Source organism: Haemorhous mexicanus, chromosome Z (genome assembly GCF_027477595.1).
Source record: "Haemorhous mexicanus isolate bHaeMex1 chromosome Z, bHaeMex1.pri, whole genome shotgun sequence".
NCBI lineage: Eukaryota > Metazoa > Chordata > Aves > Passeriformes > Fringillidae > Haemorhous > Haemorhous mexicanus.
In genome coordinates, this window is record NC_082381.1 from 70,400,306 (window position 1) to 70,415,757 (window position 15,452).

A 15,452-nucleotide genomic window follows, 5' to 3' on the forward strand; every position below is an offset into this window, starting at 1 on the left:
GAACAGATTGTTCATATGGCATATATTGTGCTAAGAGCAGAATGGATGATAGTATGGATTTTCAGGCCATTACATAGTTGCCCTCCTGTATTAAGGATTGAACTTCATGTCCCAGCTCTGCCTTCCTTGCCTGCTGTTTCTAAGTATTAGGCTAAAATATTTGAGGCAGAAGGGGTCTGTAGATACCTTTTCATGATCTCTCATAATAGAAGTGACTCTGGTAGCTTCTGTTTGTGTCCGGTAGCTTTGATTGAATCACTGAGACTGTATCACTGAGACAGACTTCACTGAAACATGGACACACAGTAGACCTCAAGCTAATAAGCCTTGCTGGATCTGGAAGGCAGCTGATATGAATAGTCAGTGAGATACATCGACTGCAATACTCACATTGGGGCTAAAGCGCATCTTTTCCAGAATGTTCTTGAAAAGCTTTTTGTCTTTTCAAGAATAGTTTCCCAACAAAACTTCTAGTATGTTTATATAAAGTTATCTCTGGTGTTCTTTTTGATAAACTGAAGAGGTGAGGCTTATTAGGTCTCTCTGTAAAACGTGTTTTACTTGTTTTACATGTGGTGTCTCTATGTTGGCATTTAAGATCCATGGTAAAGGATCACTCTTGTGTGCATATGCACACAAGAGCTACATCAGTCACTGTATCTAGAAGTTTGTTATGTCAACAACTTCATTTGCTTATCTGATGTGACTCCTGATTCTCTTTCAGAAACACCCTTTTCCAGAGTTCAGTTCTATACTGTAGAAGTGTGACTGGATTTTCTTTTTTTGTAAATGCTGTGCTTTCAGTTATATTAAATAGTTAGTCTGAGAAACAACATTGCTATATGTTATTGTTTGGCCCTGGCTTAATACCAGGCACCCACCAGAGTCATTTGCTTACCCTCTCCTGCTACAGTTGGGCAGAGGAGAGAGAAAAAAAGAATTAATGAAGGGCTCATAAGTTGAGGTAAGGATTGGGAAAAAAACATTCTAAGGGCAAAACAGGTTCAAATTTAAAGGTATAAAGTAAATTTATTATTAACAGAGTCATAGGAGGATAATGAGAAGTAAAATAAGCCTTTAAAACACCTTTTTTCCCCTCACCCCTTCCCCCCTTCCCACCGACAATGCAGGGAGGCAGGTCTTGGGGGTTTGGTCAGTTCATCCTCTGTTCACTCAGGAAGAGGAGTCTTTTCTCTGCCATGCCGTGAGGTCCCTCCCACAGGCAAGCAGTCTTCCTAAAAACTGGTCTGGTGTGGGTCGCTCGTCCACGGGATGCAGTCCTGTAAGGGTAGGTTGCTCTGCTTTGGAAGCAAGGGCCCCCTGTTTCTGGAAGCAGGGGCCCTTTTTTTCCTGGATGACACTCCCACTAGATCACAGCTTTCTCTGGTATCCACCCACTCCAGCATGAGCACTTTTCCCTCAGGCTACAGGTGGATCTCTGCATTCCCTGTGGACTTCATGCATTACAGGGGGATAGCCTGTTTCACCATGGTCCTCACCATGGCTTGCAGAGGAATCTTGGCTCTGACATTTGGAGCACCTCCTCCCCCTCCTTCTCCACTGACCTTGGTGCTGCCATGTTCTTTTCCCTCACATATCCTCACCTCCTCCTCTATCTAGAAGAAAAACTGCTGCTCCTAGGTACCATTGCAAACAAGTTCCACTAATTCAAAGATTCCTGCAGATGCCGCAGTGCTGAGAAGTTGATCTCATCTAGGTTCCGTGCTGGGGAGTTGTTCACCGTGTTTTTGCCTTCAGCCATGTGACCGTGCACCACCATGTGAACAGTGGCGGCTGCCGTGGCGCTGGTGCTGTTTAACATCTCACCTCCTGCAGGGTGCCAGGAAGGGGAAGCCACTGCCGCCCCTGCGCTCTTTGCCCACAGCACGGCTGGCTAGGGGCAGGGGCCAGGCAAGGGGAAGCCACGGGTCACACCAAGATGGTGGCATCCATGGTGCCTCACCACACCAGGGAAAATGCATGTGTGCTGTTTTGATGTTCTTCCTAAATGTTGTCACAGAGGCGTTACCAACTTTCTCATTGGGCCAGCAGCATGTCCATCTTCAGAGCCATCAGAGATTGGCTCTGTTGGACATGGCTGAAGCTTCTAGGTGCTTCTCACAGAAGCTACCCCTGTGGCCCTCCCCCGCTACTAATAATCCAGGCCATGCCAAATCCAGACACCCTCATCAGGATGTCAACACCAAAGGTAGTGCTACTGTTATTTTCACTGTGTTCATATATGTACGTCCAAGTATCTTATTCTATCTTGACACAATTAAGTGCATTCATCAGTCGTCATGTAATTACAATAGAAGTTACAATTTTACCAGTAAAATTTGTTTCCTGAGACTGTAATATTGCTTGTAAAATTTATAGTCACCTCTTCTATTTTACTCTCAAGTATTATTAAATCAACATGCTGCAAAGTTATTCACAACTGTACATTTGTATTTTGTTACTAGTTTTAAGTAAAATCACTTTTGCTTAACAAAACATGCTCTATTGCAAATCCTGTTAGTGTTTATATATCTATATTTTAACTCTACAGTAACCTAATAATTTAATAATCTTTTCCATTGTCATGTTTAGGATTAAAAAAAATGTCAGTTCATTCTTGTCTATATTATTCTGCCTATTTTTAGTTTCTGAATGGCATATCAACTCACTTTCAGCTCTGGAATTTTTAAATGCATATCAAAACATAATTAAGCAAGTTGGAAGTTTTCCTTGATGATTCTTCTAAGTCTCACTGATGTAAGCTGTGTATACAGTGGTGAAAAGTGTAGCAGTGGCTTTGTAACTTTTCTGTTACTTGTTAGCACTTAATTGGACTTTAGTACCCTGTCTTCATGAGAAACAAGATCTATATCTTTTCTGTAGTTTTGGCCATTTCCATCTAGTATTCTCTGTCATTGTTAAGTGTTGTTCATATTAACAGTCTTATGAACTTTTCCTGCTGTCTTTAACCCAGGTGACTGATTTGTGTCCTACCCATCCTCAGATTTGGTCCTTAGATTTTTCTCACTATTTTTTTACTGTGTTCAGAATTCCTTATTAGTATTGATTGCTATCAGTCCCTCGTGTTCTTTCTGCTCATTAACTGTATTTTAATTGCTATCTTTGTTTCACCTCATAACTAGAATAGGCTCTAAGAAGAAACTTAAACTTTGCACCAATTATGCATTTGAGCTGAGAAGTGTCTTGGAACCATATAATTAAATGTGATCACTGATAACCAGGCAGCTAGCTATTTGAAATTCAATTATACTAGTCCTTATCTGTTCTTATCCAAATTAATTAGCATGTTTGTGTGAAATACGTTTTATGTTTGAGGTACAGTATGGAGCTGTCTCCAGAGAGCGTTATGAGCTTTAGTTAATGTTTGTATATATGCCTTTTCTGATCCATAAAATCCACTATATTATTGTTTGCTTGTACTGTTCTTTCGAAAATATCTCTGTAAAGTTAATAAGATGTTAGACTGCTTGAGTAATAAGAACTGCAGAATTTGGCCCTTTAATAAGAAGCATTAATTTAATAGGAGGTCAGTAATTTCAAGGGTGGTGTGGAAGAGAAAATCTTCGTTGTGCAATATCTTAGATGATGTTTACAGTTGGATCTAATACACTAGATACCAGTGTGCCATAGTATCCTGCTTAGAATTATTTAAATAAACAAACAAGGCCTAAGTTTACCTTTCAGAAAAAGAAATAGTGTAAATCATCATACATTAATAACATGTAAAATAGTAGTATACAACAGGAAGCAATTTTTGTTTAAATCATACTGCTGCTTATACTGTTCAAGAAATGCTAGTGACATCGGCAAAGGTATTTGGCAAGTCCAGTAGTAGGCTGTTACATAAAGTTAACTGAAAGTTAAATTATGTTTTATTTGCAGTCTTTCCGTATATTGTACTATAAACATGCATAGATTTTGTTTGTAGTGTAATATTAGTGTCTGTCTTGTATTATAACATAATTCTACATAGAGGTCACTAGATCTTCTTTTGACTGACTTACGGTGTGAGTCACCAGTTCAGGTAGTAATAGTTAATTGCAAGTATTGCTTAATGCAGTGGCTATTAGCTGAAGATCTTGCCATACCAGGATCAGAAAGTGAGACAAGTGGTAAGAAGGATTAAAATGGAAGTATGCGGATGTCACTGTGACATTGCTCATTAAGAGATATTTTGGTATAGAAAGATCTTTCAAAGTTCTTAGTGATATTCTATATTCTATCAAAGACAGAAGGCCCAAGTCGAGTATTGCTGACAGACTAAAGTAGAATTTGACCTATACTTTGGTGTACCATATTTTCTTTTAAGCAAGGTAAGTAGGATGGTTATCTCAACATTGTAAACGCTGATCTTGAATATTTTTTATGCGTGAACAATTTCATGCATAGTACCAGCTTTTGAAAAGTGTGGCAGCTCACTTGAATAAGATTAGCCCACATAAATGTTTATAGGAATTGAGCATTAAGTTTCTGCACCAAATGTCAACAGAAGTCATGCAGTTCTAATTATATATAAATTATATAGGAAACTTCCTGCAAAGACAGACCTGTGATAATATATTGAGCTTACATTGAATCAACATACTCATAACATGCACATATGCAGAGAGTTGGCTAGTTTAAGTGTAAAAACCAGCATGCTTAAAGAAAGGATTTCATACTTCATGCTTCAGCCTGAAAAAAAAACCCACATGTCTCACTCAGGCAGTTTAAGTACATGACAATATTCAAGTGTTGTCAAACATAACATATAATAAGCAGGAATGTAATTCAGTATTGAAGGCATATGAGAATATCTTCATACCTGTTAATTTAAGTAGCACGTTTGAAAATGCAAGTGTTACAGGTTTGCAAAATTTACTGCAAAGATGGTATTAGTATTTCTCACCAGCAAAATTTTCTCATCTTAGAGTGACAGAGAGGTCTGTGTTTCCCTTAGGACAGAACTACAGAACTGTTCTTTAGTACAGAACAGTAAGAAAATTAAGATATATTTGACTTACAGCTATTTGATGTAAGGACTATTTGTTGCCATGTGTTGCAGGGCGCCTTGTGCAATGGGATCTCAGTCCTTAGTCATTACCATAACTAATAAGAGTTATTTATATTAAAAGTAATCAATTAGTCTTTCTGATGTATTCCTTCCCAACAGGGTACAAGCCTCATATTGTACTCTATTTTTTCTTTTCCTTTCCTAGGCATACTGAAACTACATTTGCTAAATACTTTTTTGTTCCATACATATTCTCTTTTCTGATGTGAATTACTAGATTCTTGATTCTTCTGAGTTTGTTCCTGGTTTTTAATTATAATAAAATATTTGTCTTTTTTTTTTGTTTGTATGGTTTTTCAGGTTTTTTTACTGGTCCATAAACAATCTTTTAAGGTGCCTAACTGTTAAAATAGATGTGTTTTCAGGAGAAAAGAGAGAGGGAAGGAGAAAAATATATTTAAGCAACACAGTTCATTTTAATGTGGTTTTGCTGTTTTGGTGAGCAATCTGGAAAAAAATATAAAAACATATCAATTTTGTTTTCACATATTATTTAAAATACTACTTATCCAGATTTATAACATATATTAGAAATTGACTATTGTCTTTATTTTTAAATAATATTCACTACCTTTTTTTCTGCCCAGTATGGTATCTATGTCACTATTCAGTAAATTTTTGTGAAAGTAACTTTTGTTTGTTTTTTTACAGGAACTTTATACTGGTAGCAAAGACTGCAATATCCTCGCATGGATACCAGCTCCACGAGAGCCAGTTTCTGATGATATTTCTGAAAAGGTAGTGAATTTTTGAGTTTGAACTGTACTTTTTTATGGCTGTTATACTTGGGCAGGTTGTGTGGAAAGTCATTATGAAGTATGTGATTCACCACCAACTTTTTTAACAATTTGTCATTAAGAGGAGAAATGCCTATTATTTCTGTGCAATCTTTTGATTCTTGTAGGGTTTTGAGAAGACATTTTCTCTTGCAGTGTAGTAAAATCTTTTGCAGGCTGCTAGCTTCCTACTTAGTTAAGAGTAGTTCATGTCATTTCACTGTAGGTCTTTCAAATTCTGCTTCTTTAATTTCCAAACTGCTTTCTGCGGTTTATCCTGTTTTGGAATTGTTGCGGTGCTAGATTGTATTTTAAATTGTTTAAGAATATACTGTGTATTAAGCAGTAAGTTTCGGGACACCACACTTCATACACATATATTTTTTTATGTGAAAATCAGGGTGATTACAGGGAAGATCATATGTAAGACTGTTTTCCATTAGAGTATTTTCTCTCTCTCAGACAAGAAATATTTCAGTGAACAGCCTGGGTGCCAAAAAGTCTATATTTTAAGGAACTGAAACCATTCACAAGATCAGAGTCTGGCAAACGTTTTGTACTGATGTTGAAAAATGAGGATGTATTAATGTTTTGGGCCATAGTATGTGAGAAGTCCAGTTTTTAAAATTTCAGCATCATTCCATTTTTGATGGAGAAATTATAAGAAGCATAAAATTGTTACATTTGCTATTTGTAAGTTTTTGTATTTCAAAACTATCCTGCACTTAAGCAGAGAAGAAAAATATAGTTCCGAAGGTTTGATACCCCAAACCTAAATTATGTTGACCTGAAATTAACATTTTTGCCTTGAAAATTTTGATGTGAAGAAATTGGATTTTTCTTAGTCTGAGAAACAAAAACCCACAGCAACAAGATTATGTATTTATCTCTGATTAGAACTGCTCCTTTAAGTTTGACACAGTGGCAGTATGTAATATATGCCATTGTTTTGAAATCTGTTAAGCTACAGCTGCTTATCTACAGCATTTGCTCATCTGCAAATGCTGTAGATGAGCCCTGTAGATGAGATTTCTCTGTAAGAAGCTGTTTTGCTGTCCACAGGCCATTAATTTATGTTTCCTCTTAGGCGCTAGAATAGGCATTTGAGTGCTTGTATGACCAGAATCTGAACCCAGAATAGAAGTAAACAAGAAAAATATTTTACCTTAAGTCACTGTGATTCAGTGAACTGCATAGCTACACAAACCCTTTAGTTGGACCCTATTGGGGCTGAGGTGAAATATTTCTTGGATGTGGTTAGAGGCCAGGGCTGCTTCCTGAAACTGTAATACTAAGTTATGATGGGCTGAGGATATTGTGAGCTAAATTAAAGCAGAGGCATGCAATAAACACAGTTATAACATTTGTTACATTTTGTACCAAATATTTGTAATACTTCCAGTCAGTCCTCCACATATTTTATGCTGAAATTGAAATTAAATACAGTACTGTTTCTTTTCATAATTTATCATGTCTCAAATCAGTAGAATGTCTAAAAAAGTAGTTAAAAACAATCCCGTACTGATGAGAGATAGAATAGTTTGTCTTCATGTAGTCATTTAAAAAGTGCATTTAGCTTTGCCCTTATTTGATTGTAGTATTTTTAATTAAGTAAAACACTGCAAATTTTTATTTTCCCTAGTCTCTGCCTCAACATCATGTAAATCCAGCATATGAAGACGCATGGAGCAGCAGTGATGATGAAGGCTGAATTTAAATTATGAGCTGATATAAAATTGACATTCAGGCACTGCTTTTACAGAAATTGGACATTGTTGGATTTATCACAACTGGATTTTAGGTACAGTTCTGTTAGAGCAAGGTCTTTCAGAAATAAGTTTCCACTGTTCTCTGTGTTTCTTTGTCGCTGTAAAGTTAAATCCAAAGGATTACTTTTTCATACTTGCTGACTTTTGTACTTACACATTGGTATATTTTGTTCAGTGTTGAACAGCTGATAAAGAAAAAATAAAAGCCCTTGGGACCAGTCAAATTTACATTGCTTCTGTTATCTTTAGTACACGAGGAGATAACCCATTCATTTCCAAGACACATGATACAGAGGATTTTCCATGAAAGAGGGATAGCTCAGAAATACTTCCAACTTACTTTTATCAATGTCTTGAAGGAGCAGATTGTATCCATTTCCAAGTGCTTATGTGCTGTGGGAGTCAACAGGTGTTTGTGCCTGTTCTTGAATTTTCAGTTTTGCATGTTTTTCCATAAATGCAGTATTCACTTCTGAAAGAGGTATAGCAGGGATCCTCTATTCAAGTATTTATATGGTGACTCTATCATCTAATATCTGAATCTGCCCCAGAAAGCTAAGAAAAGAAACTAGTTTAGTTTTTGTTGCTCCTGTTAGCAGGTTTTTAAGATCAGTCTTCTATGTACGAATCACACATCTTTAGCAAACATGGATGCCTGGACAGAAACAGGGTTGAGGTACAATACAAGGCAGAGAATTTTATATAATTTCAAATTAAAAATATTCAATTTAATCCTTCCAAATTATTTTCATCTAAAACATTTTGTGGTCCTAATGCCTGCTCTGTTTTGAAAGGGAAGAGTTTTGTGGCGTTATTGTCTCATCTCAGTCACTAGTTTGTGCTTCAGATATAATGTAGTCTCTGTCACTAAAGAATGTTTTCAGATTGCTTAAAGCATCACCAGCAAAAGTATCGGTAAAAACAGGTCCAGTGAAAAAGCAACAGCAGGACAAGGTTCGTTGCAAGGTTCACTCCTAAGGGCACAGTGAGGAAAAGCAAACGAAAGCCCAGACTCAATCAATCCGTCCAAAATAAACCAAAAACTATGCCACATAACTTATAATCGAAGTTAAATGATTTAGCAAAGGATTCTTATGGGATTTGCTATATCACAGCAGTAACTTACAGACCTAACTTACAAATCTGAAGTACTTAGAGAATGTAGGAGAGCGGCATTTCTTGTGCACTTGGTACAGAATATGCACTCTTGCATGCACACAGACACAAAGACCCTGTACAAGGTGAAAAATTCCCCTCAAAGTAGTGAAATACCCACTTCAGACACCTTTGTGAAGGGTGGAGCCTCAAGGGGTCGGGGTATCACTGTTCAGGGATCCTCCAAATACAGCAAACTTGGGAGTTCCCTGGCTCTTAGAGGCCCCTCTCACAGGGGCTTTGCTGGTCACAGCTGCTGTTCCAGGAGAGCTCAGAGTCTCACTTTGGAGCACTGTTTGTAGGGCTGCAAGAGAGGGCCTTTGGTCATAACAGTGTTCCATCCTGGCCACACTTTGGGCTGGAAACTTTCCTTGAATGTGAGAGAAGAAAACATTATCGCACTTGGGTTCTTATTCAGGCAAAAAAAGTGTCCAGGGCTGTTCATTAAAACACAGGAGCTCATTAGACATCAGAAATTCCTGGGAGCAGACAGTGTTTTTACTGGTAAGTCAAGAGAGGCTCAGTCTGGGTGCTGTTCCTAAGGGGCATTTCTCAGATCACATTGGGAGAGGGATTTGATGCACTATTGCTGAATAAACTGTTAAACATCCATTTTTGCCTAAGTTGCACCATGAATGAAGGATTCAGCTCAAGAAGAGGTGGGCTGTGAATTATTTGTCCAAGTATCTTCTTACTCAGATGACTTTGGGTTTAGTTCTCAAACAGTTGAAAATAGAAATGAGTTGCCTTGGGGGCTTCTTGCACCTGGCATCTAATATCTTCTTCATAGGAGTCCTTCCAAATCCTCTTCTGATATCAGTTGTTGATGGTATTATTCTCCTTCTTGACTATTGTCCTCTGCTGGAGGAGATCTGCTGGAGGAGAGGTGTTTTCTGATGAGGTAAATGAGAAACACCTGTCTCTCATGTGGGCAAGAGTCCAGACACATTCTACATCTGCAAGCCTTCCACATAATGGCAGTTGCTGACACACAGTGTTTATTTTCCAATTTTAAAACCTCTTGGTACTAGCCAGCATCTCAAACACCAATTTCTGTGAAAATTCTGCTTTGAAGAATGGCAATTTTGCTATTATTTTCTTCACTACTTCTTTCTGTAGTTAAGTTTTTTTAAAGCTTTTTTTTTAGAACAATATTGTGTTTTATATCTTCTGGATTCCTATGGCAACTGTACTTAATTACTGAGTGTTGGTGTCTTCAAAATGAAAAATTTTAAAGAGCAGTGTAGTATACTGTATATGATTTTTCACTGCCCAGAACTAGGTACTAAGCCAACAATATCTGTTGCAGCTGCAATATCTTTCTTGTGTGTAAGTTAAATGTTAAAATTAAATCTGAGTTTTCCCCTTTGTTTATGCCTTTCTGCTTATATGCTTATGGCATGTATTTTAATAGTATCAAAACTCTTTCAGAAACCAAAGTTGAACAAGTAGAGTGGTATAGACTTAATCACACTTCTCATCCTTACCCATCGGTCAGAAAAAAAACACATCTAAAAGTCCAGTCAGGTGTCAAAATGGGTGCTCTGTAAATAAAATTGTTCACTTGAGAGTCAACTCTTGCTGTTAAGAACAGTAAAAGTTAAGAGTTTAAGGAGAGAGCTTAGGCTGCAATGAACTGCATTCTTATCTCATTAGTGGTACTGGGATTTGGTCATACTGTATCAGAGAACATAGAGAATCTAATCTTAGATTCTAGAGAATTTAATCTCTTCAGGCTGTTCTGGGAATTGAATATTGCTTAGAAGACTTTCTTTGTCTGCCAAGACAGAGATTTTTATTTGAACTTGATACAGTAAGTGTCAAAAGATGGAGAAGAATTTGTTTGTTCATACAAGAGATCAAAGAGTTTTCTTTTCCTTCCAGCCTAAGGAAACAATGAAGGTGGAGCCAGACTGAGCTAGTCCAACTGAAGAAATACAAAGAGCCTAAGACAAGTCTCCTTCAGCTTAAGTGGAAGTTGAGTTCTGTGGAGGCAGTAAGATAGAACTCTGATTATTTATGCCTAGGTTATGATGTTGAAGTACCTGATATTAAGACTGCCAAGAAAAACCTTGTTCCTTTTTTCTTCTGAACACAGATCTGAAAGAAAGCATTAGCACATGAGAATTTCTGTATAACTATCTCTCCAGTAGAGGGAATAACAAGTTAACACCATATGCTTACCTGTCTTTGCCATTTTTTCTGTGCCTAGTGTACTAGCTCTTGCACACAGACTGACAAATCTTGAAACTTAGGGATTTCTTTGCTATCTTTTTTTGCATTGTTTGGGTTTCTTGTCAGGCTAGGCTTCTCACAAGACATCTGGGGTTTTTTTTTAATTAAGAATTTCCTGTGTCAGCTTAGGACCAAAATTTAAGAACCCCATCACAGTAAACCTGAAAAAATCTCAGATTTGCCAATGGGATTGGTTGTTATGTTTTTCTTCCCTTTTTTTTGATACTTGTATTATAGTTCTTATCCTACATTGAATGTATACATACACATATATCTATGCACAGGTGATATAAAAGTACTTGAAATACCACTGCTTTGGCACCACTGGAGGATAGTTCTTGTTTTTGGTCCTACCTCATTTTTACACAGAGGCAAGGGTCTGGTTCACATAGTTGAGAACTGTAGACTCTTAGTGCGCATTGGCCTAGCATCTGCCATAGTGAACGGGTAAACTTACTGCTAGCTTAGTAAAGTTTGCAGTACCTAGTCACATTATTGGCACAGCAGTTAAACAACAACATCTGTGCAAACAGAGGTTTTTTTAGCATGGTTAAAGTAGTCCTTAAAGAAAAAGCTTGAGTATTGGCTGCTACGTGCTATTGTTATGCAGTTAGTCTCATACTTAGCCACCAAGATGTGTGCTGAAGTTTTGACACCTGAAAGATATTCTTGAAAGCTGTATATTAGCTTTATTGGTCAGCAGTTAGTGGTTATAATATCCAATAAACAAAAGTATGTAAAACATATCAAGAAAGTCCTTTTGTGTGGTTAAGGCTTAGTTATGAAATGGACATGCCTTCTTCCATCCTCCACCATTTTTGTTTTCTTTTAGTCTATTTTATAAAAATAATGGGAATGGAGGATAAGAAGGGATGACTGAGTGGCCAGGAATTCAGGCAGGTGCATAACTACCCCCTGCATCTTCATCACTTCTAATCATGTCTGTGTGTGTAGTCAGCCTTACCCACCAGCCCACAGGCTCTGCCCAGATGACAGCTAACCAATGTCATCCAACCTGCCGGCAACGCTTAATCACGCCCAGTCCTGCCAAATTCCACTGAGCCCAAAAGACTGAAAAAAAAATATTTGGGGCTATTAAGGAAGCATTTTATTTACACATGAAAGAGTATTTTAATTGCATAGGCATACAGCATTGTTCCTAATTTTCATTTTATCACCATTTGCCTTCCAACTAGTTAGAAAAAACCAATATATTTTTAGTGATACGTTTTAGCTTTGTGCTAAGGAGTCTTTTAGACACTCACTAAATCTGTACACTGGGAAGATTGCAAGTTCACACTTCTCTAACAGGTGTGAGGCAGAGATACATCTGCAGTCCTAAACAAGTTTTGTAATAAATTTCCTCATGCCAAAATGGAGATTATAATCAGCAGTTTAAATCAGTCCAACCAGTTATTTTTACAGCCATATGTTTGTAATCTAAAGTAACATGTTTAAGCAAGAACCAGATAATGTATTCAGCAACAAAAATGATATGTATATGCCTTTGTTTAATACAAAATGGATTAATGTGGGAGGCAGAGAAAAGGGGATTATTAAAAGATTTTTTTGCTGTTCTCTTCACATTTGGAAAATACTGAGTATTGTCCCTTTCTATTGTTTCTAATTGCAAGGCATTTATTGAATAGACTACAGTACATTAACTAAAGGTCATAGCTCCCAACAGAATTATTAAAACTTTCTAAGAAAATTTTGAATCATATTTTTAGAAAAGTTATCTCAAAATACATATTCATTATAAATGAAGAAATATGATTTTGCTGGACATCACTGACAAGAATTAAACTTAAATTTGGTAGCCAGCCAGTTCCATTTCTGTATAGAATTTAAAGCTGATTCTTAATCTTCTGTGTTAGTAGTCCAGGATGGCCTCTGAAAGAAATATAGTTATTAATGACTGCAGTATTTTAATTTCATCCACACAAATATATCTTGGTCTGTATGATGGATCTTTAATGTCATTGCCATTTTAAGAAAGGGTAGACAGAAACTCCCGGGAAGAAAACAGAGCGACAAGAGAAAAAAAGATAATCCTTTTGTCGGGCTTAGGGCACGTCTGTTCTGCAGGCAGCAGTGTGACACAAAGCTTTTGAGTTCAGCGGATGTGAGCAGCCCCACCACGCGCCGATCTGCCTGCCTGGGGGCGCTGCATTGGTTCTCCGGGACGGATGGAGCTTTGTTGATAGGCTTCTTTCCTATTTTCTGTAGGTACACTGTGTCAAAGGACACAATGAACGCGGCCGTTTGGGGAGCCCGTGTTTGCTGTGATAAAAGATACACCAGAGAGTAGGTGTATGTTAAGAATATCAAGTTCTCATGTTTTGTGGCAGTTAGAAGGGAGTGTCTTGTGTTGCTCAACAGTTAATTACTGTTGCTATCGCCTCCCACACTGTTCTGTAACACCACAGGAAATCAGCTGAGGATTATTCTCATGCTAGCAAAGATGAAAAGAAAATGTTTTGAGACTTTATAAAATAATAGATTTTCCCCACCAGTAGTTCTTCCAGGTGGAATATATGGCCCAGATAATATATTTTTGTACCTGAATTGTGCATTATGGCTTATGACAATTGAAGTTAAACTAAGTATTCAAACAGTCGGATGCTGTTCAGTGGTTCTGAACTGTCACATCTGCAACAGGAGCCTTAGACTGAGTGGTTCTCCCACTCATCTGTGGGAAATGGTCACATTTGGCATGTGCTTGGAATGTATTGCATGTTCTCAGGGTAGTGCACAAATTGTTTCCCAAGAAAAAAAGTAGTCTAGTTTAGAGTTGCATGTAACTTCGACATCTGAATATTATTCATCATTATTTATAAAGTAAGTTTCCAGAACACTTAATTGTTTTGCAGACAGCTAATATACCTGAGGGCCTAAATGAATGTTTGAAATAGCTGCTTCATCCTGTTCTGCCACTCTGGTTAACTATTGAAGTTTAGGTTGACTAATGAACTATATCAAAGTAATTTAAATAACACTCAGCAATGAGCTGCTGTATTAAAAGTAGATACCTGTGATAATTGCTGAATCTTATAGTATAAGAATATAGTGCTGCTTAGCAGAATTCCCCTGTGTTTGACTGTAGGTTTGATTACTTAAGGAGGCTTGCTTTGTGTGGCCTAAACATGTAAAAGGTCTTACTGGTACATCTCATATCAGTAAGAAGGTTAATTATATATTCTGGTGGCCTTGAAAACTGTGCTCGCAAAGTTTTTCCCTTCCAGGAAGAGGAAAAATTATGCAAGTCAAAAGGTAGTAGTTCACAGGAGTGCTCAAGCACTAAGTGTGACAGGCACAAGAAAAATGAGAGTGTCATGGCTTAATATCAGAGAGCAACTAAGCACCACACCACTGGTTGCTCACTCCCCCCAACCCCAGAAGGATGGAGGGGGGCAGATAATGGAAGGGTAAAAGTAAGAAAACTCATGGGTTGAGATAAGGATTGTTTAATAATTGAAATAAAATATAATTACAATTGTAATTAAAAGGAAAAAGAAAAAACAACATACACCAAAAAAAAGCCCCATTACAACAAAAGAACAACCAAATAAAGAAAAAACCAAACCACAAAGAGATAGAAATAAAACCCGAGAAAGATGATTGAAGCAAATAAAAACAATTGCTCACCCCTGACCAATGCCCCTGTGCACTCTTCACTTTCCCTCACCTGTATATGCTGAGCATGATGCCATATGGAATGGAATATCGCTTTGGTCAGTTGTGGGCAGCTGTCCTGCTTGTGTCCCCTCCCAGCTACTTGTGTCCCCCCAGCCTCCTTGCTCGTGGGACCCGGTGAGGAGCAGGAAAGGCCTTGACGCAGTCTGAGCACTGCTCAGCAACAGCTAGAACATCCCTGTGTTAACAACACTGTTTTCAGAGCAAATCCAAAACATAGCTCCATGACAGATACTATGGGGAAAATTAACTCTACCCCAGACAAAATGAGCACATACAAGAAACAAAGGACCCACTCTAGTTATAGATGAGAAGGTAGAACCCTACTTGTGCCACAAGGCACATAGAGTGTGCAAATTCAACAGCCCTCCATGCTACAGTGGTGCATCACTGGAGCTAGTGCTCACTTCTGTGTTGCCCTGATCTTCCAGACCTGAAGGTGAAATTCCTGCTTCTTGTGGACCAGGTCATGGGACCTGTAAAAGCAGTGCTTTTCACACTGCTCCATCTTCCCTCTATCTCCATTGCTTTATCAAGGGTAAATTAAATACAGGTCCTTCATGGTCCCTAGCTCCTGTCTCCTCTCTCCCCAGCAGGCTGTTAATAATCTTTTCTATTAATTTGTGTCTCCTTTCTCTGCTGCACACAGCTCTCCAAGCCAGGACATAATCCTCACCTGTCTGAATACCAAAGTCCTCAGTCCTTTATACATCCAATGTAATTCATCAAGCTCATTTAAAATTGGTA

General features: G+C 37.8%; 1 protein-coding gene across 4 annotated transcripts in view; it reads left to right on the plus strand.

Annotated features, from left to right (window-relative positions):
* ERCC8 (ERCC excision repair 8, CSA ubiquitin ligase complex subunit) overlaps window positions 1-7,843 on the plus strand; it is a 29,149-nt gene extending 21,306 nt beyond the window's left edge. For all 4 annotated transcript variants that reach the window (XM_059873584.1, XM_059873586.1, XM_059873585.1 and 1 more), the window contains 2 exons: window positions 5,726-5,812; window positions 7,493-7,843. In XM_059873584.1, coding sequence (XP_059729567.1) covers window positions 5,726-5,812; window positions 7,493-7,561 — 156 coding nt within the window. In that variant the 3' untranslated portion in view covers window positions 7,562-7,843. The remainder of the gene's footprint in view (window positions 1-5,725; window positions 5,813-7,492) is intronic.
* The last annotated feature ends 7,609 nt before the right edge of the window (window positions 7,844-15,452 follow it).